The 26,493-nt window shown below is 48.7% G+C and overlaps 1 protein-coding gene across 1 annotated transcript; it reads left to right on the top strand.

Moving 5' to 3' along the window:
• Positions 1–1,167: 1,167 nt before the first annotated feature.
• Atp6v0e1 (ATPase H+ transporting V0 subunit e1) lies at positions 1,168–25,458 on the top strand. Its single transcript, XM_052195589.1, has 4 exons — positions 1,168–1,348; positions 7,321–7,368; positions 20,425–20,554; positions 25,017–25,458. The coding sequence occupies exons 1-3, from the start codon at positions 1,245–1,247 to the stop codon at positions 20,516–20,518; spliced, it is 246 nt and encodes an 81-aa protein (XP_052051549.1). The 5' UTR covers positions 1,168–1,244; the 3' UTR covers positions 20,519–20,554; positions 25,017–25,458.
• The last annotated feature ends 1,035 nt before the right edge of the window (positions 25,459–26,493 follow it).

Here is a 26,493-nt window from a genome sequence, read left to right on the forward strand (position 1 = left end):
CAGGGCTATACAGAGAAACCCTGTCTCGAGAAAAAAAAAAAAAAAAAAAAAAAAAAAAACAAATCTAAAAAAAAAAAAAAAAAGGTGTGTGACCACTGCAACTGGCTCAGTTAAAATCTTAAAACCATTTGAAAAGCAGGTACAGCTGCAGAAGGTTCCGATTAATTCAGGAATCCAAAATCAGAATCCAGAATCAGAATAGAAATCAGAATTCTACTTGATGAAGAAATGAGGAGAGGTGGCTATTGCCAGGGAACGGATCCACAGTCCAGCACACTGGAGCCGGCTGACAGATCCCCTTTCCATCTTGCTCTGTCTGCAAGCTTCTTCAAAACTAACCTCAGCTGGACATGGCGGGTCACCTGCAATCCCAGCACTTGGGAGCTGGAGGCCAGCCTGATCCACATAACAAGTCCCTGGCCCCAAGAAAAAAGAAAAAGAAAAACCCTCCGAGAACTGCTCCCCACCTCTGCCTCAGGTACAGTGGGCCTACAACAATTCTGTCGAGTGCCATAACTCTGATATTTCTGGCACATTCCTATTCTTATTGAAACTGTTGTGACTACAGGCAGGAATGTGAAATAGGGCCTGGTCACCCTCCGCTGTCTGTCTGCACTGTGGCCTATTTGCAGGTCCATCTTCTCCAGAGATGTGACCTCTCTCAGACAGCTGTCAGATGTACTTCTGTAACTCAGGCCCTGACGCACTGTACAAGGCATACAGCAGCACCAACGGTTAAGAGCCTTACAATAGTTAAGTCACTGACAATGAGACTGTGATCAAGTATTCACTTGCAGTAGAGATGGCAATTTTGAATAGTTGTCATGGGCTATGGAAGAATGTAAAGTTTACAATCAGGAGCCTAGCACACAAGACTCTAGAACAGTAATCCACTATTGTAGGTTTTTCGTCTTTACGTCTGCGCATAAAATATAGATGATCTGTAAATAACATATCACCAAAATGGACCTAAGTCCAAAATGGGTTTAAGTTCTTCCCAGAAAACTTTGCTGATCCCCTTCCCAGTGGCTGGCACTTCACCTCAAACAAGGCCCAACCTGCAAGCAGCCTTGAGACAGGCCAGGTAAGGGCGGGTCTCCAGTCCAAGGGGCGGAGTCCGACGGGCAAGTCACGCCGCGCGCAGGGGGCGGAGCTTTAGCGCGCCGATCACGTGAGCCTCTGTTGACACTTCCGGGTGGGACGAGAGCGAGGCCGTGGACTGATTTGGCTGCTGGGGCGCAGGCATGGCATACCACGGCCTCACTGTGCCTTTGATCGTGATGAGCGTGTTCTGGGGCTTCGTGGGCCTCCTCGTGCCTTGGTTTATCCCCAAGGGTCCTAACCGGGGGTAAGTGCGCCAGGTCCGAGGTGGTGGGATCCATTCGGGTGGAAGGATCACGGAGGATCACGGTGGAAGGATCATGCGTGGAGGATTACGGCGTGAGGATGAGGCAGGGTGGACCACAGTGGGGAGGACCGCATGCGCTCCTCAGAGCCTGTCAATGTCCCCGGCCTGAGGGTGAGGTCACCTTTGGCAGCCCCTCCCGGAAGTGAATTTTAGGGAGTGCTTTTTGTCTTGATGGACCAAAAGCGCGCACATTGACTGAAGCGAAATTAGGGTACCTCCCAAGCCACTGTCGCTGCTTTGGTGCTGTCTTTCACGCACGGGAGGCTTTTTGCCTAAACTTCAAAGAAAGGGATCTGAGAACAGAAATCTTCCTCTCTGCCCCCATGCTGTCGCAGTTGGGGACTCTGACAAGCTTGCTGCATAGCGTTAAGTTCTGCCTTTGCATCTAGTGGGCCCAACCTAGGACAGGGTGAGCCTAATCTAAGCGAGGTTAAATCACCCAGAGCCGAAGGAATTGTTTAGAAACCTCTGCGTCATTCCTTACTGGGCGCTCCTGCCCTTGCTTGTAAATGAGTATTTACAGTGGTTGGCCAAGATAGATTTTCATTCCCCCACCTAAGGTTTTGCTGAATACCGCTTTCTCTGTTTGGAGATAAACTTCTGTACTGCAGTGTAAAGCAGACCTTTTCAGAGGAGCATGGGACACTTTCTTTCTAGTTCCTCTTTTGATTTAAGTAATTTTTTTTCCTCTCAACTCAAGATCATGTGGAGGTGACACTTGAAGTCAAGTAAGAGTGTGTCAGAAACGTCTCTTGCTTTAATGGATCAGACAATGAATCATGGGTACATAGTGTTTAGCTCTGCAGCACTTTGTAGACAATGTATATCAAGTGGGGTATGTTGATTATTGGAAGTTTTACTGTGTTTTGTGATATTAGCTTCTATTGCAGTCTGGAATATACTGACTTTAACATTTTTTCTATTAGCATTAGGAAACACTTTTGAAGATTTTTGTATTATTTATTTTATGCATATAAGTGTTTGGCCACATGTATGTAAGGGCATCACATGCCTGCAGTGCCCACAGAGGGCTTTGGATCCCTTGGGATTGGAGTTACAGATGGTTATGAGCTGTCATATGGGTGCTGGGCTGAACCTAAAGAGCCACCTCTCCAGGTCCTAAATAAATGGCTTTTGAAAGGGAAATGATGGTGGAATTTCTGTCATTTGTAAGCTTCAGATAACACTTCTATAGGATCATCTTCAGTTTATAGCAGCTGATGTAGTATCTGAGTTCTGGTGCTATCAAAGTCATTTGTATTATCTGAATTCCCCTTTTCCCTCTTGGAGTTAAAACCAACAAAATGCCTCTGTTGTGTTTAAACCAACCCTGTTTCATTCCACCACTGTCTTCCTGGCCTTCATCCCAGAAGAGTTCTCATTAACATGCCTAGTTTGGACCACTCCTTTCTTAAAACTCTGCCCTCCCCATCCTTGGCATCAGGTGCCATCCCTGTTATGCAGAGCAATGAAACCCCTGGTGCTCACCACAGTCAGGTTCTATTTGACCTGCAGTGAGATCGTATCTGGGGCCCATTTGCAGGCTCCACTGCAGTCCTCGTGTTTCTTGATCTTGGCAGTATTGAGCAGGTCTTGAAATGGTGCCTCCTAGGAGTTAGAGGCTTACGTTTTAGGAAACACGGCTCCAAGGTGACTGAGCTCTTGTGACCTTGGAAGATTTAGTTAGTCTTTCCATGTTCCTATGTTTCACTGAAACATGGACATTTTAGGGTTAATGAATACCAGGTCCCTTCTACATCCTCCTTCCTGAAAGATTGTAAATGAAAAGGTTTTTCTTTTTTTAAGTTATGATAGAACTGGCCTGCTTAATGAACTCTGATGATTTTTTCTTTTGTTTGTGTGAGGCAGGGGTGGGGGTGGGGGTGGGATGGGGTGTAAGTAGGGGTTGCTGAGAAGTGAACCCAGAGCCTCCCACCTTCTAGACAAGCACTCGACCCCTGAGCTGTATCTCTAGCCACCATGCTGAACTGAATATTTAATACAGGAAGGCATTTCTGACTTGTGGGATTAGGAGATTTTCATTAAGGAAATAAGGAACTGTGCAAGGAGGGGCGGGACAGAGGGCTTCTCTGTTGAATCTGAGAGACCCTTCCTTGCTCAGTGTTCTGAAAATGGGCTGTGGGGAGGGTATGGGACCTGATGAGACAGCAAGAAGGTGGCTGGCAGGGACACAGCCCCTTGCAATTCTTTGGATTTTTTTTTTTTCTGCAGTGGGACATGATAGGACAAAATCTAGTCTGTGCCTGCTGTACTGAGCACACCTGTCCTTTCATGATCTCCCTCTTTTCTCTTTAGGAGCCCACAGATTCGCCAAAAGCTTCAAGCCCCCCTTACCAAATGTGGAGGATCACACAGGCATTAGTAGACCAGTGGCTATGTCAGCTCCAGTGCCCCCCCCCCAAACATTTTGGAGCGTGTAGAAAGTCACATATGAAAGGCTGGCTAGTGGCCTCAGGGGATAAAGGTGCTCGTTGCTGTGTCTGACCACCCCACAAATTGTTTTCTGATCTCCTCTTGGCATGCTAAGACCTGAGTTCAATACCCAGCTCCCACGTAACTCCTGCTCTGGGGAAGCCCAACTTGCCCTGCCTCTGAGGGCACTTGCACTTGTATGCGAGCATGCACATACACAAAGGATTAAAGTATAATCATTTTTGTTGGTTTTTTGTTTGTTTTCTGAGACAAGGTTTCTTTGTATGGCCCTGGCTTCCTGGAAGGTCATTCTGTAGACCAGGCTGGCCTCAAACTCAGAGATCGCCTACCTCTGCCTTCTGAGTGCTGGGATTAAAGGCGTGTGCCACCATTGCCTCGCTTAAAATAAATCATTTTTAAAAGGTCACATCCCAAGGCCAGATGTCATAATAGATTTATACATGTTTGATTTATGAATGTATGTGAATGTGTACATATAGTTGTATACAGTTTTGCTAAGGCATTTGAAAATGAATGGCAGCTTAGGACTCTCCAGTCCTGCCCAGAACCCAAGGAGCAGGGTTTTTTAATTTTGTTGTTGTTTTTTGTTTTGTTTTTTAAAGAATTATTTATTTTTTGTATAGGAGCTCACTGTAGCTGTCTTCAGACAAACCAAAAGATGGCATCAGATCCCATTAAAGATGGTTGTGAGCCACCATGTGGTTGCTGGGAACTGAACTCAGGACCACTGGAAAAGCAGTCAGTGCTCTTAACCACTGAGCTATCTCCAGCCCCTGAAGCAGTTGTTTTAAGGGGAATGCTTTCCTGTGTCGACTAATACTGGGTGTGTCATACAAAGGCCCCCTCAGCAGTTACTGTTCTCTGGATATCTTTTGGGGAAGAGAGGTGACAGCAGAGATTCTAAGCTAGGCTCGGGAACAGAAGAGGAGGAGCGGGACCTTGACAGTGAGACTCATACCCATGTGTGCGGGTGGGGATCGTGGTAAAGGCACCTGCCTTCAGGAAGAAAAGAAGAGTTGGAAGGCTGGCCTTCTATCTGTCCATCTTTATGTAGCCTAGGCTAACCTCAAACTTGCCATCCTCCTGCCGTGGCCTTTCAAGTGCTAGGTTTGCTGGTGAGCACTACCATAGGCAGCTGGGTGAAGGGCTTAGATTACAAGTGGCTACACAGGTTCTCAGTTTATTGCACAACTGTCAGGGTTCTTGTTCTCTAAACTGCGTCTGGAGGTGCTGGAGAGGCACTCAGCGGCTGAGAGCGTTTTCTCTCTTGCAGAGGACCAGAGTTTGGTTCTCAGTGCTCACACCAGGCTTAACCACCTGGAACTGCAACTTCGGGCCATCCACACTCTCTGGCCTCTGTGGGCACTCCCTCACGCACATAATCAAGATGAAACGCATCTAAAGTCTGACCAACCTTTGCTACCCACACTGCTGTAAGCCTTGCCTGTGTGTGCTGCACCGTTGGTCTTTACAGCCTTACAGTCCCGATCTGTCTGTCTTCTCACCACTCTGACTCCATTTCCCCAGCCTGTGGAGAGTTTGGGGCAGAAATCAGGCTGGATTTTACCAGTTCTCTTCTGCTTCCTTCTGATAACATTTTGGGTAGAGGCCTTGCAAAGGCTGTGAGATAGCTGGATATACCTCTTGGACCTTACGTCCTGCTTCCCAGGTCACCTTGCTTGTCTGTTCAACCACCCAGGTCTCCTTCCTCTGAACCCCCAAGGTCCTTCTCAGCTCATGTCCCCTGAGTTTGCTGTGCTACTGCTGGGGACACTCAAGTCTGCAGTCAGACCCCATCACTTGCCTCATCAAACCTGTTTAACCCTGCCACAGCTCCGGCTCATCTGTCTTCCTTCCTCACTTTGTTTTCTGAGGTCAGCGGCTGCTGATCCTTCACCATGGTCATGATGATTGTTGTCTGTCTGTCATTCATCTGTGTGTCTTCTGCTCTCCCTCTTCCCCAGCCTGTAGCTTCCCTGGGAATGATGGGATAGACTTTTTTTTAAAAAAACAAAACAAAACATTTACTTACTTTTTATTGTTATGTGTGTGTGGGTATTTTGTCTGCACATATATCTGTGAACCACATGCATGCAGTGTCTAGACATGCCAGAAGAGGGCATCAGATCTCCTAGAACTGGTGTTACAATTAGCTACTATGTGAGTGCCAGGAATCAAACCTGCATCTACTGAAAGCGGGTGTGGCCAGTGGTCTTAACCCCTGAGCCATCGCTCCAGCTACCAGGGTAGATGTTTTAAGTCAGTTTAATTCATTGCTATTTCTCTAGGGCCTGATATACCCTCGGTAATCAGGTAGATCTGTGGAGTGTAGGAATGTATCAATATCAATAGCTTAACCAAGGAAATGCAAGCACAGAACTTCTAAAGGCTTAGCAAAAAGAAGCAGGTATTCGACATTTGTCTTGTTTGCTCCTGGGGTGTGGCAGTCACCGCTGTGGGAAACAGCCTCCCGTGAAGAGTGTAAAGAGAGGATATTTCTGAAGGATTAATATTTTCTGAATGACTGTGGAGAGGATAAAAGGATTGGGAGAAAGTTTTGAATTTGCCTGGGATAAGTTAAGCAAGCCAAAGCAGTGGGTTTTTTTTTTTGCTAGGAAATGAATGGAAAGAAAGAAACCCACTGGAGAGGGGGCTGCTTCGAAGGACAGATCAGCAGCGAGGGTGGGCGAGAGGGTGGGCGCGCAGCAGAAGCTCAGCAGGGGAGGAGGGTTAAGAGGAGAGTAGTTAGGGGAAGTGACAGTGCCTATGGGAGTACTGTGTCTGACGGGACCCGAGGCTTCCCTCGTGTTTGCTCTACCACTGAGCCATACTAGCCTTGGGGGCTAAGATTCAGAAGTGGGGTGCTAGATTTTTATTACCTGTAAAATTTGTGTGCATGTGTTTATATGTGTGTATATAAACATGCTTGTGGGTACCCACAGAGACCAGAGGTATCAGATCCCCCGATGTTGACCTGAAGGGCAATTGTGAGTGCTGGGAACTGAACTGGGTCCTCTGCAAGAGCAGGATTTACTGAGTTGAGTTTTTAGAAATGTTGAAATACTGCTAGTCGGAGATCCAACTTTTTATAAACAGAGGCGGGGAGAGGTCCAGCTAGTGAGCATAGGTTTAGCAATGCTAATTCATTGCCAAGAATACTGTCAAATACGGCAGCTCTGTCAAAATGAATGGTTGGTCCAGAGCTCTCAGTTTCTGACCTAACTGTGGCTTCAGCACGCTTCCTTAAACACGCATGTTTGATTTTGTACTTACACCTGTCCTTAGTGCCCCTGGGGCACACTGGGATGTGTCGGATGTTTGGATAAGTTCTGATCGATTGTCTGGAATGCAGTATGCATGCTTGCAGTCTGGGAGAGCAGGGAGGGGTGTAAACCACTCTGCTAGGTCTGCGTGCTCACTGATGTCTAATACCGGCATTTTCTTCCTTTATTTTTTAGAGTTATTATCACCATGTTGGTGACCTGTTCAGTTTGCTGCTATCTCTTGTAAGTATCTTCCCTCTTGTACATAGTTGTTCTTAAAAGCAGATATTCTTTGTATTTATAATGTGTTAATTGACACATTATGGGTCATTGGCACTTAATATTTGTTTAATATCTACTAATAGTATCCTCAAATGGAATATGCTAAGATGTTCACATTTTCGAGTACTTAGTGTGTTAGGTAAGAGCTGAAGACCGGAGTACAAATGTAATTTAACTGCTGCCAACGCTTACAATTATCTGGAGCTTATAATTATACTACTTATATCTTACTATTGTGAAGTATTTATTTAAGTCTACTCATTACTTACGAACACATGAATGTAACATCTTTATTTTAATTAAAAACATTTGTTATTATTACATACATATATATCCTCTGCGACTGGGGCTACAGCTGTCTTTAAGCCACTGTCTCACCGGGCAGTGGTGGCGTACACCTTTAATCCCAGCACTGGGGGGGGGGGTGGGGGTGCAGAGGCAGATTTCTGAGTTCAAGGCCAGCCTGGTCTATTGAGTGAGATCCAGGACAGCCAGGGCTACACAGAGAAACCCTGTCTCGAGAAAAAAACAAAAACCAAAAGCCACTGTCTGGGTGCTGGGAATCAGATCTGGGCCCTATGGAAAAGCATCAAGTGCTCGGGTTCTTTGGATTGTGTGTCATTTGAGAAAAGGGTTCTCTGTGTATCAGCCCTGGTTGACCAGGCTGGCCTCACACTCACAGAGGTCTGCTTGCCTCTGCCTCCTGAGTGCTGAGATTAAAGGTGTGGATTACCACTACCAGGTTAAAATGTGAAGTAGGGTTTTTTGTTGTTTTGTTTTGTTTTATTGTTTTGTTTTTTAACAGCTATTACCTGCTGAGCCATCTCTGTCTCTATCCTGCTTTTAAAAAAAAGTTTTTTGAGGTGTGGTACTGAAGTCTGAGCCCAGGGCCTTTTAAACCCTGAGCCCCGCTCCCTAAATAAAGCCGTTCTTTCATTTTTTGTTTTATATATATTAAATAAATAGAATTATTAAATAAATATATAAATTTTACTTTTATGTTTTCCCTTGAGTGCAGTCTCACTATGTAATCCCAGCTGGCCTTGAACTCAGAGAGCTCTGCCTGTCTCTGTCCCCGAGGTCTGGGACTGAAGAGTGCACACCTCCCTCACTCCTTCTCAGGACACTTGTTTATCTGATGGACAGAAGTGGGACTAGGATCATAATAAGGTAGAGGAAGGATAGGTTTGTTTTTTTAAATCATTATAAGTTGCATCAAGGGATAATAATCCATCTCTGTCTGAATGGGTTGATGTACTATTGGATGAAAGCCAACGGCGTATGTGTAGGGTTACCTTTTCCCTCAGCCCACGTTGGAATGCCGCTCTTCGATTGTTGTGAATGGAGAACTGGCAGAACATCCTTGAGGTAGTTTAAAGATGTAAAGTGTAAAGATGCGTCTGACAGTTCTCCACACTCCCCTCTCTCCTTTCCTGTAGAATACAGACTAAGCGAAACTGCAGAGGGGAAAAAAAAACCCGAGTTTTAATCAGCTCTTGGAGCAAATAACTACCGCAACGTGCTTGAAGGGATATGATTTCTTCTTTGTTTAAAACTGAAACAGGCTACACATGCTGCGGAAAAGCCACCCCTTTAGGAATGTCCTCGTTCGATTTCTCTCTTGTCAAGATCTCGCGCTATAGCCAAGATAGTTTGGATAACCCAGGCTGTCCTTACATTCATAGCAATCCTCCTGCCTCAGCTTCTCCCTTTAGTCAACTTGACACATAATCTAGAATATCCTAGATATAGAGTCTCAGGGAGGAATTATTTGGGCTGGGTTGGCCGATGGACCTGCCTGTGGGAAATGTCTTAGGATAATTGGGGCAGGAAGACCATCCCTGCACGTGGACTGTGCCTTCCTTGGAGAGTGAAGAAAGTAGGCTTAAGTACGGAAGCTCACAGGCACTCTCTGTCTCCGCTCCTGGCTGGCTGGTACTGGTGCACTCAGTTCTTGCTGTCCTGACTCCCCTGCTGTAACAGACTATGCCCTGGAATCAAGAGCCAAGCAAACCCCATCTCCTCTAAGTTGCTTCTGTCAGGTATTTTCTCACAGCGGCAGAAATGAAACTAGGGTGTTCCCAAATGCGGGGTTACAGGCATGAACCACCGTGTCCACACATTCTCTTCTTATAGAAAGCGCACCAGCTCTCTAAAAATTTGCTTATGTGGTGGGGGTAGAAATGGTGCTGGCCAGAGTATTGTTTAGTGTGGCCATGAGCAGGAAACAGCAATTCCAGTCCATTCCTGAGATGAAAGGCTGGTTCGCTCTGTGCCTCTGCACCTACAATGTCTGGTATGCTGGGGCTTCCACACTAAGGTTCTTTATGAAGTGTGTAGTGAGGAGTTTACTACTGAGACGCTTGGCCTTCTGCACGCCCCTTCAGTGACTCCTAAGCAAGGCTTTAGGTTTCTCATAAATGATCTCAGGGTACCTGGCCACGCCGACACTCAGCTTGTTGGTGGCATTGGCTGAGGTTTCCCTTTACCTTCCCGTTTGTTTTGGCTAGAGGCTGAAAGAGTTTTCAGCTGATGCCTCGGCCTCTGTGGTGGAAGTCTGACACGGATCAAGTGGAATGGCATTCTCACAGTAGCTAGCTGTGGGGGGAAGAGCAAGTTCCTGTGTCAACGACAAAGAGACAGCGCCTGAATTCTCTCTGTAATTTCACAACCTTCAAAAATTACCAACGTACAGGCAAGCCTCCTTCGCCCCTCAGGTTCTCTTCTACCTCAGATGTTTCCATGCACCATGGGTAATTCCTCTGTATCACCAAGTAGCCTGTGCATCTCACTTCCCTGACTGTCTTATTGATTTTGTAGTTTGCATGAATGTGAGCCCCAGAGGCGTGGCTCCTTGTGCTCGGTGAATACAATACGTTCCTGAGGAGGTGCTGCACTGATACTCCCACTGGCATCCTTGGGTAAAAGCCAGGGGCGCTGATCAATAAACATTGTGTGGTGTCTAGGACGCTTCTCTCTTGTTCCCGTGAATAAGCTTGTGGTCCAAAACTTACCCAGTAGTGCCAGTATTAAAAAACCCTGACCACAAGGAAGGGAGAGAGAGAAAGAGAAAAAAAGAGAATTGGGCGGAGCCAAACCTGAGCAGTGCCGACGCTGATGTGTGGCATAGATGTCTCTCTTCCCTGGGCCTCCGCTTGCCATAGTTCAGTCACTCAAGATCAGCTGCAGCACCAACAATATTAGTATTGGCCTTGATTCCCTCAAGAGAGATCTGAGATCTTTCACTGTGGTGTCTTCTGTCTTGCTGATTTTCTCTCTGTTCCTGGCTCCAGTGTTCCCATAAGTGTGGGTGTGTGTGTGCGCCTAGGAAACCGTGTGGGTAAGGTTAGTTGTCTGTGATCCAGGGCCTACTGGGTGGATTGGAGCAGGACCCACATAACTGAGGCGGATTACTGTTTAGATGAACCGTGGCTGAGAAGACCCACACAGCGCGGCCTCTGCATCAAGGAGGCTGGGCTGCGAGAGCCGAAGGGCTGACTGGTGGAAAACCAGTCGCATGCTCCCTAGAGAAGTCCTTTTGCACAAGACGGAGGGGAACTGTCTGAAGGTCTGTGACCTCATTGCCCAAGCGCAGTCAGCTTTCTGCTTGAGAGAGCTCAGAGAAGTGGGGGGAGGGGCCAGCGGCACCTGGAAGCCGTGGAAAATACCAGAAAAGAGATGTGACTGAGGCAGGTAATTAGCGCTACTGGGGACTTAGGAGATGAGACTTGGAACAGCCTGGGGTGGTTTTGTTTCTGCAGTGCTAGAGTCGGAGCTGGGGCCTAAGCACACCCTCTGCAGAGCTCAATCCAGCCCCAAGGGAATGAAGTTTGGATCATGAGGGGTGAACCTGGGAGGTTTGGATTTCTAGCAAAACTGGGGTAAGCAAAGACAGGCGACCCATTTAACTTATTTCCTGTAGATCTGTTAGGTGGGCCTTGTGAAGGAGTCAGGGTTACTTCTGGATGAAGGATTCAGCAGGATGATGAAGGGGCTTAAAAGGGGGTGATATAGGGGTTAGGTGAGTGTGGCTAGGCGGCATGGGGGAAGGTGTCCAGGCGGGCCCTTGCCTGGGCACCGCTGCCCCTGAGGGACCACACACACACAGACATGGTATAGAATAGAGTTTATTCAGAATAGGGGATGGGAGTTAGTGGTAGAGAGAGAGAAGGAGAGAGAGAGAGAGAGAGAGAGAGAGAGAGAGAGAGAGAGAGGGAGAGAGAGAGGGGGGGGAGAAAGAGGGAGAGAGAGAGAGAGAGAGAGAGAGAGAGAGAGAGTGGAGGCTGGCCATGACCACGTGGAAGGGGGGAAGAGCCCCAGGGGCAGAGAGGTGAGAGTATGTGGGAGAGCGGTGTAAGTAGCCCCTCTTATAGTGGGCCAGATCTCTGGGGCGGGGCATACCTGGCCATTGCCAGGTAGGTGTGGGGTGGAGTGAAGGATGATGGATTCAGCAGGATGATGAGGGGTTAGGTGAGAATATAGGTGAGTTAGGTGAGTGTGGCTAGGCGGCGTGGGGGAAGGTGTCCAGGCGGGCCCTTGCCTGGGCCCCTCTGCCCCTGAGGGACCACACACACACAGACATGGTATAGAATAGAGTTTATTCAGAATAGGGGATGGGAGTTAGTGGTAGAGAGAGAGAGGTAGAGAGAGAGAGAGAGAGAGAGAGAGAGAGAGAGAGAGAGAGAGAGAGAGAGTGAGAGAGAGTGGAGGCCGGCCATGACCACGTGGAGGAGGGGGAAGAGCTCCAGGGGCAGAGCGGTGAGAGTATGTGGGAGAGCGGAGAGCAAAGAGAGAGAGGAGGAGCAAGTAGCCCCTCTTATAGTGGGCCAGATCTCTGGGGCGGGGCATACCTGGCTATTGCCAGGTAGGTGTGGGGTGGAGCTTACACAAAACCCCAACATGGAGCTTAGACAAAACCCCAACACCTTGGCTCTGCAGACTTCCCACAACAGTACTAGGAGTGTCAGTACTTTTGGGCTTTTAGGCACTCCTGGCCCTCTAGCTGCTGGCACTGAAAAGGTCAGGGCTGGCGGTGCTTCCCACTGAAGACAGGCAGTGGCTGCGGCCCTGTCTCAGTTGCCTTTCCTTGTTCAGTGCTAGGGATTGAATCCAGAGCCTTGCCCACTCCACGGTTCAGCGTTTCCTTGCTGCGTCTGGATTTTGAGAGAGGGTCTCAGTAGGCAGCCTGGGCTGGCAGTGAACTCCTGATCCTCCTGCCTCCGCCTTCTGAATTCTAGCATCACAGGTCTGTGCTACCACCCCATGCTTTACTGGATTTCGAGAACTTCCTTGCTTCATTAAACTTTTTGGCTTTTTTATTCAAAGTAGTTTTGCTATTGAATATGAATTTCCTTCCTGACTGTGTCTTTTGTTGTTGATCTCCCTCCCCCCCCTTTCTTTTAGAGACAGGGTCTGACTGTGTAGCCTTCCCTGGCCTGGAACTCAGTCTGTAGACCTAGTCCGTACTGGGGGGTCTTGGCCTTTAGTTTAATTTTGTTTCCGTTTGTTGGACAAGTCTCATTACGTAGTCCAGGCTGGCCTTGAACTGACAGCTTCAGCCTCCCAAGCATTAGGATTGCAGGCATGCAGCGCTCTATACCCAGCAGCCCTTAGCTTATGAATGTCTTCTAAATATAGAACGTCAATATAATTATTAGCTGCTAACTTTAGGTTATTTTATTATTTTGATTTTTTTATCAGATTTTTCCTGTCTTGTTTATTAAATAATATTAACTAAATGTCAGTGATCTTAAAATTTCTTGTTTTTGTTTTTTGTTTTTTTTTTTTGTTGTTGTTTTGGATTTGTTTTTTGTTTTTTTTTTTTTTTCTGAGACAGGGTTTCTCTGTATAGCCCTGGCTGTCCTGGAACTCACTCTGTAGACCAGGCTGGCCTCGAACTCAGAAATCCACCTGCCTCTGCCTCCCAGAGTGCTGGGATTACAGGCATGCACCACCACTGCCCAGAGCCACCACCTTTTCTTAACGTGTTTATTTACTTGGGATGGGGCGGGTATGCAGAACTCTGAAGACAGAGATCAGGGGTCCATTCTTTCCCTCCACCCTGTGAGTGGTGGACATCAAACTTACGTTGCCAGGCTTGGCAACAAGTAGTTCTAACCTCAGCCGTCCTACCAGCCCCTCTGTCTGAGTAATTCATGATTCCCAGTGAAAGGCTTTGGGCTCCCAACCTTCTTGAGTGATATTTAGGTTCCTCAGACTCTCTGCTTGGACTGGGCCCTGGGCTTTGGTGTTTCTCAGACTGGCGAGGTCTGCAGGTGAAAGGCCAGGCTCCTGTAGTTTGACATCGGTCTGTCCTCAGCAGCGGAGAGCCCCTGCAGGCACTCCATTCTCTCCCTGGAGAGCCGCCATCACTTAGTTTGCCATCTGAGGATTGCTTCATTTCTCTCCTAGGAACATTTATGATGCTCATGAACGGGGAAGGGAGTCCAAGGGGCGGGGCCCGGCCCGGCATGTTGAGGGTCCCTGCTGTATAGAGGCAAATATTAGAATCGTTCCCATTATGATATGGCAGATAAGGGGAGTGTTGGAGCTGGGACTGTGCTCCATTCGTACTGTGAGGCCCTAAGTTCAATCCCTAGCACACACAAAGGGCTCCTTAGAAGCGTTGGTTTGAAAGGCCCACTTTAGAAAATGAATTGTCTTGAAGTCCTAGGGGAAAGAAAGGGAAGAGATTTCAAGTTTAAAATTGGCAAAATTAGGGCGTATTCCTGTGGTAGCAAAGGGGCCAGAGCGGTAAGGTTGGCAGCCAGTTAATAGAAAACATGTTTGTGTCTTCTCATCTGGGGCTTGGCGCTCTCTGCCAAGCCCTCGGGCTATGCCAGAATTGAGTTCTTTGTGGTAATAAGACTGGAGTCCCTGTTTCCTCACTGGCTGTTAGTTAGCCACCGCCCTGCCCTACAGACCACTTGCATTCCATTCGGCCCTCTGTCTTGAAAGCCAGCAGCAGCAGCATCTCCTTTGGGTGTGATTCCTTTCACCCTTTAGTTTCCCCCTCTACCTTTATTTATTTAGCCAGGGTCAGAGGACCACTTAGAGTGGTTTCTGGTCCTGGAGGGAGGGGCTATGCCAACCTCGGGCTGTCAGGCTTGGCAGCAGGCATTGTCACCTCCTGAGCCGGCTTTCTGTTCACCCCGCAGTAGTTCTAGTGGCAGAGCATTAGCCTAGCATGCTGGCAGCTGTGGGTTCCATCCCCAGCACTAGCGGGGAACAGTTTGAAGGAGGGAGGGAGAATAGCCAGGAGAGGAAAACCTTAGATGGGGTCCAGATGCCACTGGGGAAGGGAGGGCTCAGCCCGTGAGGGAACTGCGTTCATTGATCAAGCCAGGCCTAAGTTGGTGTAGAGCTGCCAGGCAATGGATGATCCAGATGGCAGTGAGGAGGGCAGGGTGCCCCGTGCCAGTCTCTGGAGCGTGGGCTCCACGAGGCTTCTGGTTCTATGTTGCAAAAGCTATGAAAAGTGCCAGGCCAAGGCCTTCCAGCTCAGCGAGCCCGTAGGAGCTTCTCACAGTCTTCTCACACCTACCCAGTGGCCTCCAGCCTGTGCCTTCAGCGTCTCCTCAGCTCTGTCCTCTGAGAGAGGAAAAAAAAATCAAGTTCATTTTAAGGGTCAGAATGGGAACTCTATAGTGTCTCCATGCCACTGCCAGAGAGCAGTGAGTTAATCAACCAGGCAGCTTTGACAGGTGACTTTTCAGAAGTCACCCCATTACCCAGGAACACACATGCCCCTGTCTGAGCCTGCTGTCTGGCATGGTGCCATCTACAGCAGCATCTGTCACGTGTGCTGTATGTTAGAGGGAACCTGGAAGATGTGGGGGATATCTTAGACATCTGTCAGCTGTGGGGCCAGGGGTGTGAGTAGGGTAGAAGTTAATAATGGCCTGGTACCACAGCCTCTGAGGAACTCCAAAGGCAATCTCTTGCACTTCCTTCTGTGGCTTGGGCACATTTTTAAGCTTTCTCACAGATAAAGAAGCAAGGACTTGCCAGCCACCACAAGAGCCCCTATTATCTCTTTAATTTCTGACACTCGGAGGCAAGTATTTTGGCTCCATTTTACAATGGAAACAAGCCTGTGTTATAAGGTCACTCTCCTGGAGCCATTCCGGCAGCTTAGAGTGAAAATGTCCAGTACCAAATCTCCCAATTTTCTGGTAGCTTCCTTATGGCTTCCCTGCCTTTCAAGGTTTTTGCACCATTCAGTTGGAGAGAGGGTTTGGTGCCGTGGGCACTTGCCTATGTTTCTACTGTCACCCACCGGCAGAGGTCACTCCAGTTGTGGCCCGGGCTCGGAGGACAGTAGATGGAGGAGCCATCCCTGGCCGGATTTCCTGTTCCAACAAGGAAGCTGAGGTCCCACCTGCGCCTCCCCAGGAGCTGGCTGCACCCATGTTCCCATCCTTGTTCTTCCTTCTGTATGCAGAACAAAAGCACTAAGCAGCAGGATTATTTGAGGGCTGGGTGCGGCTCCTGTGCAGAACAGTGTGCTCTACGCTTGGAGAATTCCGCCAGCTGAGCCGGGGGCACTGAGCTGACTGTGGGGAACTCCTTTGCAGTTCCTGGTGGATCAGGCCCTTCAGCCCGCATCCTCAGAGCCCAACATGACCCGTGCCCCTGAGAGTGACTGTGACATAGGTGGGATCGCTTGAGACACCTGAGCTACACAGCGAGTTCAGGAACAGCCTGGACAAATTTAATCCCGGCACTAGGGAGGCAGAAGCTGACGGATCTCTGTGGGTCCAAGGCCAGCTTGGTCTACAGAGGAGTTTCAGGACAGCCAGGGCACAGAGAAACCTTGTCTCAAAAACCCAAAGGAGAAAATAATAATAATAATAAAAAATAGCGATGAAAGTCTGGGAATGCATCTCAGTGACCGAGTGCTTGTCTAAGCCCTACTTTCAATCCAGTAGCCCCCTAAAAAGAGGAGTTTATATCTGCCCTGCGTCCTCCCCAGCTGTCGCTGTGCCACCGCGGTCGCTCGCACAGGCGCCTCTCAGTTGATGGTTATTAGGCCTCTGGGCTGTGGACCCATGTGGAACAGTTTGGGCAAGTGGAAGGGTACAGTTCGTTCCTTTTGGTTACACAACAAGGCGGTTTCGGCCAGAGCACAGGCCCTTCCTCCCTCACGGCTCCATCAGGTCACAGCGGGTTCTCTGCCTCTCAGAGCTCTATGTTTATCGGCTGTAGAGGGAAAGTTTAAGCCCGTAGGTAACCAGAAGGGCAGGCACTGACTTCACTCAGCTGGTTGGAGGGGGATTTCCTCCAAAATCTCAATGGAAATAGCCTGTATTATTTTTCCAGGCCTTTTCCTAACAGGTTGTGTGGTGTTTTGTGGTGTGTGTTGGGGTTGGGGTGTATGTGTGGGGGAGTGAGATTAATTTTTTCCCTCCCCTTTTCATTTGAAAATAGTGTTGGGGGCTGGGGCTGTAGCTCGTGTTGGAGTGCTTGCTTACCGTGTACAAGGCCCTGGGCTCTGTCTGTCTTTCCAAAAGCAAAACTGCTTCAAGCGGAATGGCTGAGGGACGGTGGCTTGCTTTATACTCAGGGGGCTCCCTTGAGTCTAGGGCTTTGAGAGAGCCTGGGCAAGTGCAGGACAGGAGGGCATGTTAAACCCTGGAAGCTTCCGAAGACTAACCTGAGCAAGCAAAGCGGCCTTCGTTCGCTCGCTCTTGCTTCTAGTTCTTACTTTTTACTGTGAACAGGCACCAACGGCTGGATTCTTACTTCTGTGATCTACAGTCAATTTAGATCTAGCCAGCTAAACTCCAGTCCTCACTTACAGTACCTCAAGGCCAGTCCTCAGCATGGGTCGGCCCCGTTTCTGGTCTTCTGCTGTCTGCTCTGCCTGCCTCGTAGTGTGGACACCCAGGAGCCACTTAAATCTGCCTCTGCCTGAGGCTCCTTAACTGAGCACAGTGTGGGGACACGCATGCAGGAGGCAGGCAGGCTACACGCTGCCTCCTGCAGGCACCCACGGTTCTCTTAGAGGCCTTCTCTGGCTAGTCACTCGTAGCCAGACTCCTGGGAAGAATTTTCAGATGAGTCAACTACTAAGAAAAGTTGGTGTTTATCCAGAGACAGGTTCTGCCAGGCAGTTTCTGGGGAGTAACAGTGTCTGGTGGACAAACCTGTGGTCCCAGCACCTGGGGAGGTGTGGGTCATTTTTGACTACTTAAGGGAGTTTAAGGCCAGGCTGGGCTACCTGAGACAGGATCTCATGATTGTGTCTTTTGTTTTTGTTTTTGTTTTGAGACAGGGTTTCTCTGTGTAGCCCTGGCTGTCCTGGAACTCACTCTGTAGACCAGGCTGGCCTCGAACTCAGAAATCCTCCTGCCTCTGCCTTCCAAGTGCTGGGACTAAAGGCATGCACCACCACCGCCCAGCTCATGATTGTGTCTTAACCATAGCGGTATATTTGATAGTGGTAGCTTCTGAGGTGCCATTTTTTTTAAAGGATTCTTGTAGTAAATGAGACCAATAGATGGGTTAAGCCGTAGGTCACAAGGGTCGAAGCAGCTCTAGACCAGGGAAGTTAAGACATTTTTGACTATAAACCAATCTCCTAACCATGTTGGTGAGAACCACAGGAAGTCACAGATTACAGTAGCTAAGAAAGGGATAAGATTAAAGGCAAAGGTCAAATGTGCTTTGCCCTTCTGCATAATTCATTTCCTAGTTTAACGTTCTTATTTGAACTATCTCTGTTAAAAAGGAATGTTGGCTCTCTATGTAGGTAGTCTTCACTGCAAACTGTTAATTGTGCTACTAGTGAGAGATTTTCGACCAGCCTTCCCCTTCCCACAGGGCTTTAACTTCCTCCTTCTGTCCTGCTCCTAGGCTTTTCAGAAAAGCTCCTGGATGACTAGTCCGAGGGTGACACACACACCCTACACCCCTGAAATGCTGGGAGGTGTGTTTGTGTCTCTGTGTGCATGTTAGTGCAGAGGCCAGAAGAGGGAGGGTGTCGGATCTGGATTAGGAGTTCCAGGCGAGGGTGAGCCTGCCCAGTGTGGGTGTGGGTGCTTGCCACCTAGTGTAGGTGTGGGTGCTTGCCGCCCAGTGTGGGTGTGGGTGCTGGGGAGAGCAGCATTGCCCTTGACCACTGATCCATCTACCCAGCCCGAGATGATGTTTCAGTTGCTCACTACACATTCTTGGTGAGGAAGGACAATGGGACAGCATGGGCTCTAATTTATCTTTTTAATTTGATGTTTCTAAGTGTTGCCAGTTAGCTGAGTCTCTTATGAAACACAGAGCCGTTCCTGCCGGCCGCTTGTCTCTCCTGCTGGGAAATAGGGAAACCCTGGGCAAGGGTGGAATTTTCCATGACTCTCTGGCCCAGAGCTTTTCTGCACTGCAGTGTCAGCCTGCGTTCTCCGCTCCCCCACCGCTCTGTCTATGTGTCTGTCTGTCTGTCTGCCTGTCTGTATGAAGCCTTACTTGGTTGTTGTGTTTATGTTTAATACCCTATGTGTTTATGTTTAATACCCTAGTTCTAAGGGTGATCAGAGATGCTCATCTGAATTAACTCTTCGTTTGTAAAGTGAGTCAGCTTAAAGTATCTGTTTTGGCCTGGTTTCCTGCCCTATCACGTTTCTCATCACAAAACAACCTTTTGTGGGCTGGGGAGCTGCGCACACCTTGTGTTTGTGGGCGCCAGCTCATGACACTGTGCTGGCTGCTTCTCCAGCAGTCTCTCCATTAGTGATCAGAGTCAGCCTTCTGGTCTTATGATTGGAAGGATTCCAAAAATGACAGCTAAAGGAAGAAGAGACCCAGCCTGGTAATGGTCTACTTGGGTTTGGCGGGTCCCCTTCTTGGACGGGAGTTTAAGAAGAGGCCACCATGGCTATCTGTCTCCTTTTCCTCAGAAAGCAACTCCCTAGACTATATTCAGGAGACCGATAGCATGGGGTTATGCCACTGAAACTCATCCTTCTAGGGCCTGTTTACTCTGCTGCACCCGACAGTCACCCCACTCCTGCCCTCCACAGACAGTCTGGATAGGAGCTAAAGGCAGTGCGGATTTGGCATCAGTCCAGTCTCTTCAGATGTTCTGTTCTTGTGTAGCCGCCCCTTGAGCCCCGTTTCCATCCCTCGCCCCTGTTCTTCCTCTCTCTGGAGAAGTTACTGTCTGATATTACATAAGATCTCCGAGGAAACCGACGTGTCATCTTCCCTGCGCTGCTGGGGCCTGGAGCCTAGTAATTGCTCATTAAATATTTGTTCAGTAAGTAAGGCAGAATGGTTGACTAGCCGGACACCTGCTGGCTTCTCTCCTTGTTAGTCCTTGCTTTTGTCCTTAGCCTGGGTCTCAGATGTCATTGGGCCTGTGAATTACCTTATAAACCAGATATAAACTGGCATATACAGAACCTTGTGGACAGCACAAGGTAGAACTGTGCTGCTTTAGTTTCTGAGATAATGAGAAGCTTGTATCTCCTATGTCATTTGTGGGTAGTACAGAGGCGCACCTGGTGATTTAGATGCAGAAGTAAATGCCCATTTGGTTTCATGTGGTAGGGCCCACAAAATGCTTTGACATGTTTTATTGTGATGGTGATTAGGAACCTTCTGGGCTAAAAGCAGATCTTAACTGTACCCCTAAGACAGTACCTTAATGTCTGCACACTGGAGAAGATAAATCTGTTTTGCCTGGAAGTTGTAATAGTGACAAACTGGGAGAAGGTAGCAAAGATGCCTTGAATTTGGGAAAGCTCAGCTATTCGGCACAGTAATGAAGTTGTGGAGAAAAGGCAGTGAGGGACTCGACTGTGATGGGGCCTCCCGACCTCGTGGATTGTCTCAAATGAAGACAGAAAGCAACTTGGGAAACATTCTCTGTCCCAGGAGAACAGTGTGTAGTGAGTGCTTGGTCAGAATGGACTACACTGAAGTTGAACCAACGCCCGCCGTTTTCCCGTCCCATATGAAAATGGTTGTATTCTAGCCAGTTTCACACAACTCTCTGCTTTTGTTCCTCCCCATGAATTTTAGTTGGCTGATTGCAATTCTGGCACAGCTCAATCCTCTGTTTGGACCTCAGTTGAAAAATGAAACCATCTGGTATCTGAAGTACCACTGGCCTTGAGGACGAAGACGTGCAGCACTGCGCCCAGGCGCTGAGGTGACTATGCCCTTGCCCTTGTTGTGACTGTTGCCAGCCAGTCAGCTAGCGGGTTTGCTCTGGCTTCTTCCTCAGAACTTCACGGCCATTTAAAGACAGCCGGAGAGTAGACTGGTTGCAGATAGTATAGTCTGAAGGCCAGGGGCGCAAGTAGGGCAACATTCTCTGTGTGTGTACCTTGGGGGCTTCCATAGCTGCTCCTAGGTTCTGTGATCACGCTGCCCTTAAGGTGTGGTTCAGGGCTGGAGAGATGGTGCAGAGAGGACAAGCACTTGCTGCCAAGCCCGAAGACCCCGAGGTCAGTCCCTGGGACCCACGCTGACATCTGCCACTTGTCCTCAGATATACCCATGCATGTGGTTCATGACAGTAAGCAGGCTTCCAGCAGAGCAGAAAGCAAGTGTTCGCTGTCTAATATCACCTAGCAACAGGAAGAACTGGCTAAACTATTGAAAATCAATGTCTTAGAATGCCTTGGGGAGAGGGAGACAAGCGACTGTTGAAGGCTGGGGATTGTACATGTCCATAATTCCAGCACTGATTTCAGAGGCAGGGGGATGATAAGTTCAAAGCCAGCCTGGGCTAGACAAGCTTAAGCTATAGAGTGAGACCAAGACAAAGAGGAAGCCTGCTCAAGACTGCAGCTGTCATTTGATGCCGAGGCCAGGTGGTAAACAGGGGCAGTGTGCAAAAGTTTGTCCACTGGCTGAGTGGCCGGTCCCTTGTCACTTGATTCCTTCTTCTCTGTGACTTTATTAAATGGAAGTTAGTGTCAAGTGTTCAGTAGAGAGCTGACCCATATTCTCAGCCCGCTTTTTAAAACGATTGGTTTATGTACATATTTACCCTACTTTTATGTGTATGAATGTTCACCTCCATGTCGGTCTATATATCACATTTGTGGAGTACCTGAGGAGGCCAGGCGTGGGCATCAGATCCCCTGGAACTGGTGTGAGCTGCCATGTGAGTGCTGGGAGCCAGGCTCAGGAAAGTAGCCAGTGTTCTTAAAGAGTAAGCCATGCCTCCGAGTGTACTTCTTGAGAAAGACTGCCGTTTGCCTAGGAGCTTTGGAGAGTTCTGGGATATGGTGAGCTCAGCCTTCGCTCCTCTAACCTCAGGTAAATAGTTTTAATAGCACACCCTTCAGGACATAATACAAGATGTATGCTCATAGCTTTGGTCAGGATCACCAAAGATCCCTTGAGTCACAAAACCAGGAACGTGAAGAGTAAGAACATTTGATCTGCAGGGTATGAGCAGCTCTCCAAGGTGGCTCCCACAAGGCCTGTCCAGCCTGCCCTGGAGGTCCCAGGCCTGCTGTTTCCACAATCTTTCTTAACTTAGCTCTTCCGTCTCTCGATGGAAGAGCCCTCGATGCCCTACTGCGTTCACTGCCCTTAGAAGGCAAGTCGGCGAGTGCGCGTCTCTGGCCCTGCCCTGGCTTTGTCTCAGCTCCTACCAGCTCTTAATGCTGCAGATGTTTCGGGGCTCAGCCTGCCGGTCCTGTGCTTGCTTCCTGACGATGGTGTCTAAGTGAGTTCTTCCATTTCTAGAGGCATATGGATTTCTAATTGTTAAGACTACCTTTACATATCGTAGTAAAGAATAGTTTGAAATTTTATCTAAAATAAGGTTTTAGAAACAAGAGTCAGACAGACAGAGACACGTTCATTCACCTACCCTTTTGCATTTTTTGAATGGGTTTCTTCATTCTGGCCTTTTTTTTTTGTTTGTTTGTTTTTTTGTTTTAGGTTGGTTGGTTGGTTGGTTGTTTTTGTTCTGTTTTGTATATTTGTTTTGTTTGTTTTGGTTTGCTTGCAAGACTGGGTTTCTCTGTGTAGCCCTGGCTGTCCTAGAACTTGATCTGTAGACCAGACTGGCCTTGAGCTCTTGGAGATCCACTTGAGTGCTGGGATTGAAGGTGTGCACCACCACTGGCCAACTGGCCTTGGTATTTTTAAGTTCCCTTCTTCTCAGTCCCTTTCCCCAGCACCACTCTCAGGTTTTCTCGTGGCTGCCTTAGGGATTCCTTTGTTTTACGCACAAGACTGTGCATTCTGGATTGATCATTCCAGCTCCATGCACAGCTAGTTATTTCAACATCATGGAGAGGATTCCATGCTTCCCAGCTCGTCCAGCCACAGAACCACACCTTGTAGCACCAGGCTTACCTCTAGCTCAGCTGTCACCAACGAAGCTGAGTACACACTGATGAGATGGTCCAGGAGTTAAAAGAGCATGCTCTTCTTACCGAGGGCCCAAGTTCAAATCTAGCACCCAGACTGAACCATGCACAGCCTCCTGCAAATCCAGTTCCAAGAGATGCAGTGCCCTCTTCTGGACTGTGAGGGCACTACACACACATGAGCACATATCCCCCCCCCCCCCACATACACATATATACACATAAGTAAAAATAAAATACATCTTTAAAAAGTGCAGAGGATAAGGAAGTCAGTGAGTGAGCTGTTCATAGAAGATTCCCATGGAAATATCTGCGTTCTCGAGCCAACTTTATCATCTGCCTAGAACAGAGTGTCTACAGAGCAGCTCCTCTTCCCCCCAGGCCAGGGACAGAAAGTGACCACAGGAACAGTCAGCTCTGACAGTGGCCACCTTCGCCTGGTGCTCTTCTCCTAGTGCACTGGAAAAAGCATCCTTGAATCAATTCCACTTTCCTCTGTGATTTCTGGTGCTGGGGATTGAACTGAGTGAGGGTGCAGGGCATGTCTGTCATGCCCTCTGTCCCGCCCTCTGTGGGGGAGCCCCAGCCCCGGCCCCGGCCCTCCTCTGATTAAATCTTGAGTTGAATGCATATTGTGTGCAGTATCCTGCATTGGGACTTAGTGGGCCTCGAGAGGTGGCTGTGAGCATCGGGGTGTTGCTGCTGTGAGCATTGGGGTGTTGCTGCTGTGAGCATCGGGGTGTTGCTGCTGTGAGCATCGGGGTGTTGTTGCTGTGAGCATCGGGGTGTTGCTGCTGTGAGCATCGGGTGTTGTTGCTGTGAGCATCGGGGTGTTGCTGCTGTGAGCATCGGGGTGTTGTTGCTGTGAGCATCAGGGTGTTGTGGCTGTGAGCATCGGGGTGTTGTTGCTGTGAGCATCGGGGTGTTGTAGCTGTTAGCATCGGAAGTTGTTGCTGGGAATCGAGCTCCTCTCCTGGGAGAGTAGTAAACCCTTGTCTGTTTAGGTGTGAGCCCAGCTTTAATGGCAGAACCACCTCTGCAGCCCGGCCGGAGCAAGCCCTCTCCACTGCCGGGCCACTGTCCAGCCCCACTAGACACCTGAAGGATGTCCTGCTCCCACTGGGCAGCCCAGCATGTCAAGAGACTGACATTAAACATTCGCCATCCTTAAATGGGTGGCATTGCCATTGCCACCTGTACTTAGGGTAGTCAGAACAGGGAACAGCCTGAAAGGCAGCCTGGAGTCCTGCAGACACGACACAGAAGGAGCTGGCTAGTCAGGAGGCCAGCGAAGGCAGGATGGAGGGGATCCATATTGGCACCTAGCTGTCTGCCCTGGGAGGGAGCGGAAAGCGCTCTAGGTCCCGGCTCTGCGCTAGTCGGCTCCGAGTCTCCTGCTTTTGGCAGGTCACATTGCTGTATGGGTAGTGAGATGGGAGCCCTGTCAGTGGTAGTCGGACCTGCTCTAGATCCTACCAAACCTGTGCGATGAGTGAGCCAGTTCCTCATCTGGGCTTTTAAAGTTAACTTCGTGTTAGGGGCTGAGACTGAGTCTCACGCTGTTGCCCAGACTGGCCACCTCACACTCAGCATCTGCCACCTCAGTGCTGGGACCCTGTGCACAGTGCTCAGCTTGGTTAATTTTTAAAATTCTAACAATATCCCCCAAACCCTCCTTTCTACTTTGTATTGCTGTTGAGACATTGAGTCTCACGATGTAACTAGCTCAACTGGAGCTGGTTGGAGACTGGCCTAGAACTCACAGCGATCCACCTGCCTCTGTCCTGAGGGCTGGGAGTAAAGGTGTATGTCACCACCACCTGGCTCACTTTTTATTTTGAGGGAGGTTGCCGAGGCTACCTCCTGGGTAGCTGGGGCTGCAGGCCTGGCTGCTTTCCCCCTTCCTTCTCTGCTCTCCTCTGCTCTCCGCTCTCTTTTAAATTTTATATGTAGGGCGTTTTGCTGCATGTATGCTGAAGCCCTGGCTACTTTTAGTTCTTGTCCCTCCCTTTGTTAAATCCTGTATGTATGGATGGTTTCCTCAGTATGTTTGTGAGCATGTAGTGCCCCTGATGGCCTGTAGAGGGCATCCTGTCTCCGAGGACTGGAGTTAGAAATGGTTATAAGCCTCTGCGCCTGTGCTAGGAATTGAACCCAAGTCCTCTCGAAGAGCAGCCAGTGCTCCTAACTACTGAGCCATTTCTCTGGCTCTTTGGGAGGAGGGTGAAGGACCGGGTGTCAGAGGACCTTGCGTTACTAGAACTCTTTGTTTTGCAGGCCACAGACAGAAGCTTTCTATGCAGCATCACCTGCACACCAGACCTCCTTCCTCGATGGCCTACTTCGGGCGTCACCTGCCTTACACTTGAAGACCTTCCTCTGCATACAGTATTTTTTTCCTTCACCCTTTATACACTTTGAATTATGTGCCTGTGTAGCCGACTCTGAGATGTGTCTGCACTCCGCTGAGAGAAAAGTTGCTGCTCGGGGAAATCTGTTACTCTTGTCTTGAAGCCTGCGGCCTTGAATGTGGCTCTTGCCAGCTCACAACATGAGAGTCAGCGATGCGTTTAAGAATTGCTGCGAGACAAATAAGACTCGGCGGACAGTCGGAAGTGCCTGCTCAAGAGAGGCTCCGCCCCACCAAGCTCTATTTTCAGGATGAATTTCTTACTTCTACATCTTTTGGAATAAATTATTCTTCTCCTTTCTATGGAAATCTGGCTCCAGTGTTTAAAAAGCTCAATTTTCTAAGCTCTTCTGTCTCTAGATAATGCCTTTTCAAAATGAGGTTGTTGTCTAACCTTAGGTGGGATGTATAATCCATCCGGGCCCTGTAATTTGAGACCGGAAGAGACTGGTAAGTACTTTTCTTGATCATTCATTCAGTAACTATTTGAGTGCCTACGGCAGACAAGGCCTTTAAGGAAGCAAAGATGTTGGAAACAGGGTCCCTGCACGCTCATGAGCTCACAGGTTGTTTGAGGAGAGATTGTTTCTATGCATAGAGCTGTAAGATGACGTCATGCCTGACCTTTGGTGAGAGGCAGGTACATAGCTCAGCCCCTGCTCCTTGGGCTGAGATAAGACGGCCACTTGAGCTCAGGACTTGGCGGCCAGCCCAGGCAACACAGCGAGACCAGTTGAGGGCAATGTCCAGCCATGGGGACAAGACAGTAAATATGACTTTCACATTCTCAGAAATGGGACAAAAAAAGATCTAGGCTGATTAAAGGCTTGGGTCAAGGGATGTTTTAATAGTAGACATCTTAATTTGCTAAGTTCAAGCTGTGTTAGTTTTGTTTTGTGGTGCTGGATTGAACCAGGGCCTTGCACAAACTCTTGAGTTTTCAGAAACTCAAAATTAAAATAGATTGAAGTTCCCTGAGCTCACAGTTCTCTGACAGCTAGCCAAGAGCTACTTCCTGTTTTGCAGTTTGCGCTTCTCTGATCGCCCTGGACTTGAGGCTTCTGCTCATAGGACCAAAGAGAGTTTCAAGTTGAAGTGTCTGCCCTGTTCACTCACACTGACACAAAGTCTGAGTTAGGGCTAGACTGGGACTCGCTAAGCTGACCTAAGATTTTATGATCCTCCTGCCTCGCTCTACCCTGCTTTCTACCCTGTCTGTATACCGGGGCTTGAAGCTAGGGCCTCACACATGTGTGAGGTGAGTGTGAGGTGTGAGGTGACTCACACAGGCGAGTGCTCTGGCCCTGAGATGTAGTCCCAGCCCTTTACTATCATTTGAACTTA

This window comes from Apodemus sylvaticus, chromosome 10 (assembly GCF_947179515.1).
Source record: "Apodemus sylvaticus chromosome 10, mApoSyl1.1, whole genome shotgun sequence".
Lineage (NCBI taxonomy): Eukaryota > Metazoa > Chordata > Mammalia > Rodentia > Muridae > Apodemus > Apodemus sylvaticus.

Coding starts and splice junctions, on each gene's coding strand:
- Atp6v0e1 (XM_052195589.1), top strand. CDS start 1,245: ATGGCATACCACGGCCTCACTGTGCCTTTGATCGTGATGAGCGTGTTC. Junction 1,349..7,320: donor CCCAAGGGTCCTAACCGGGG/GTAAGTGCGCCA, acceptor TTTATTTTTTAG/AGTTATTATCACCATGTTGG. Junction 7,369..20,424: donor TCAGTTTGCTGCTATCTCTT/GTAAGTATCTTC, acceptor CATGAATTTTAG/TTGGCTGATTGCAATTCTGG.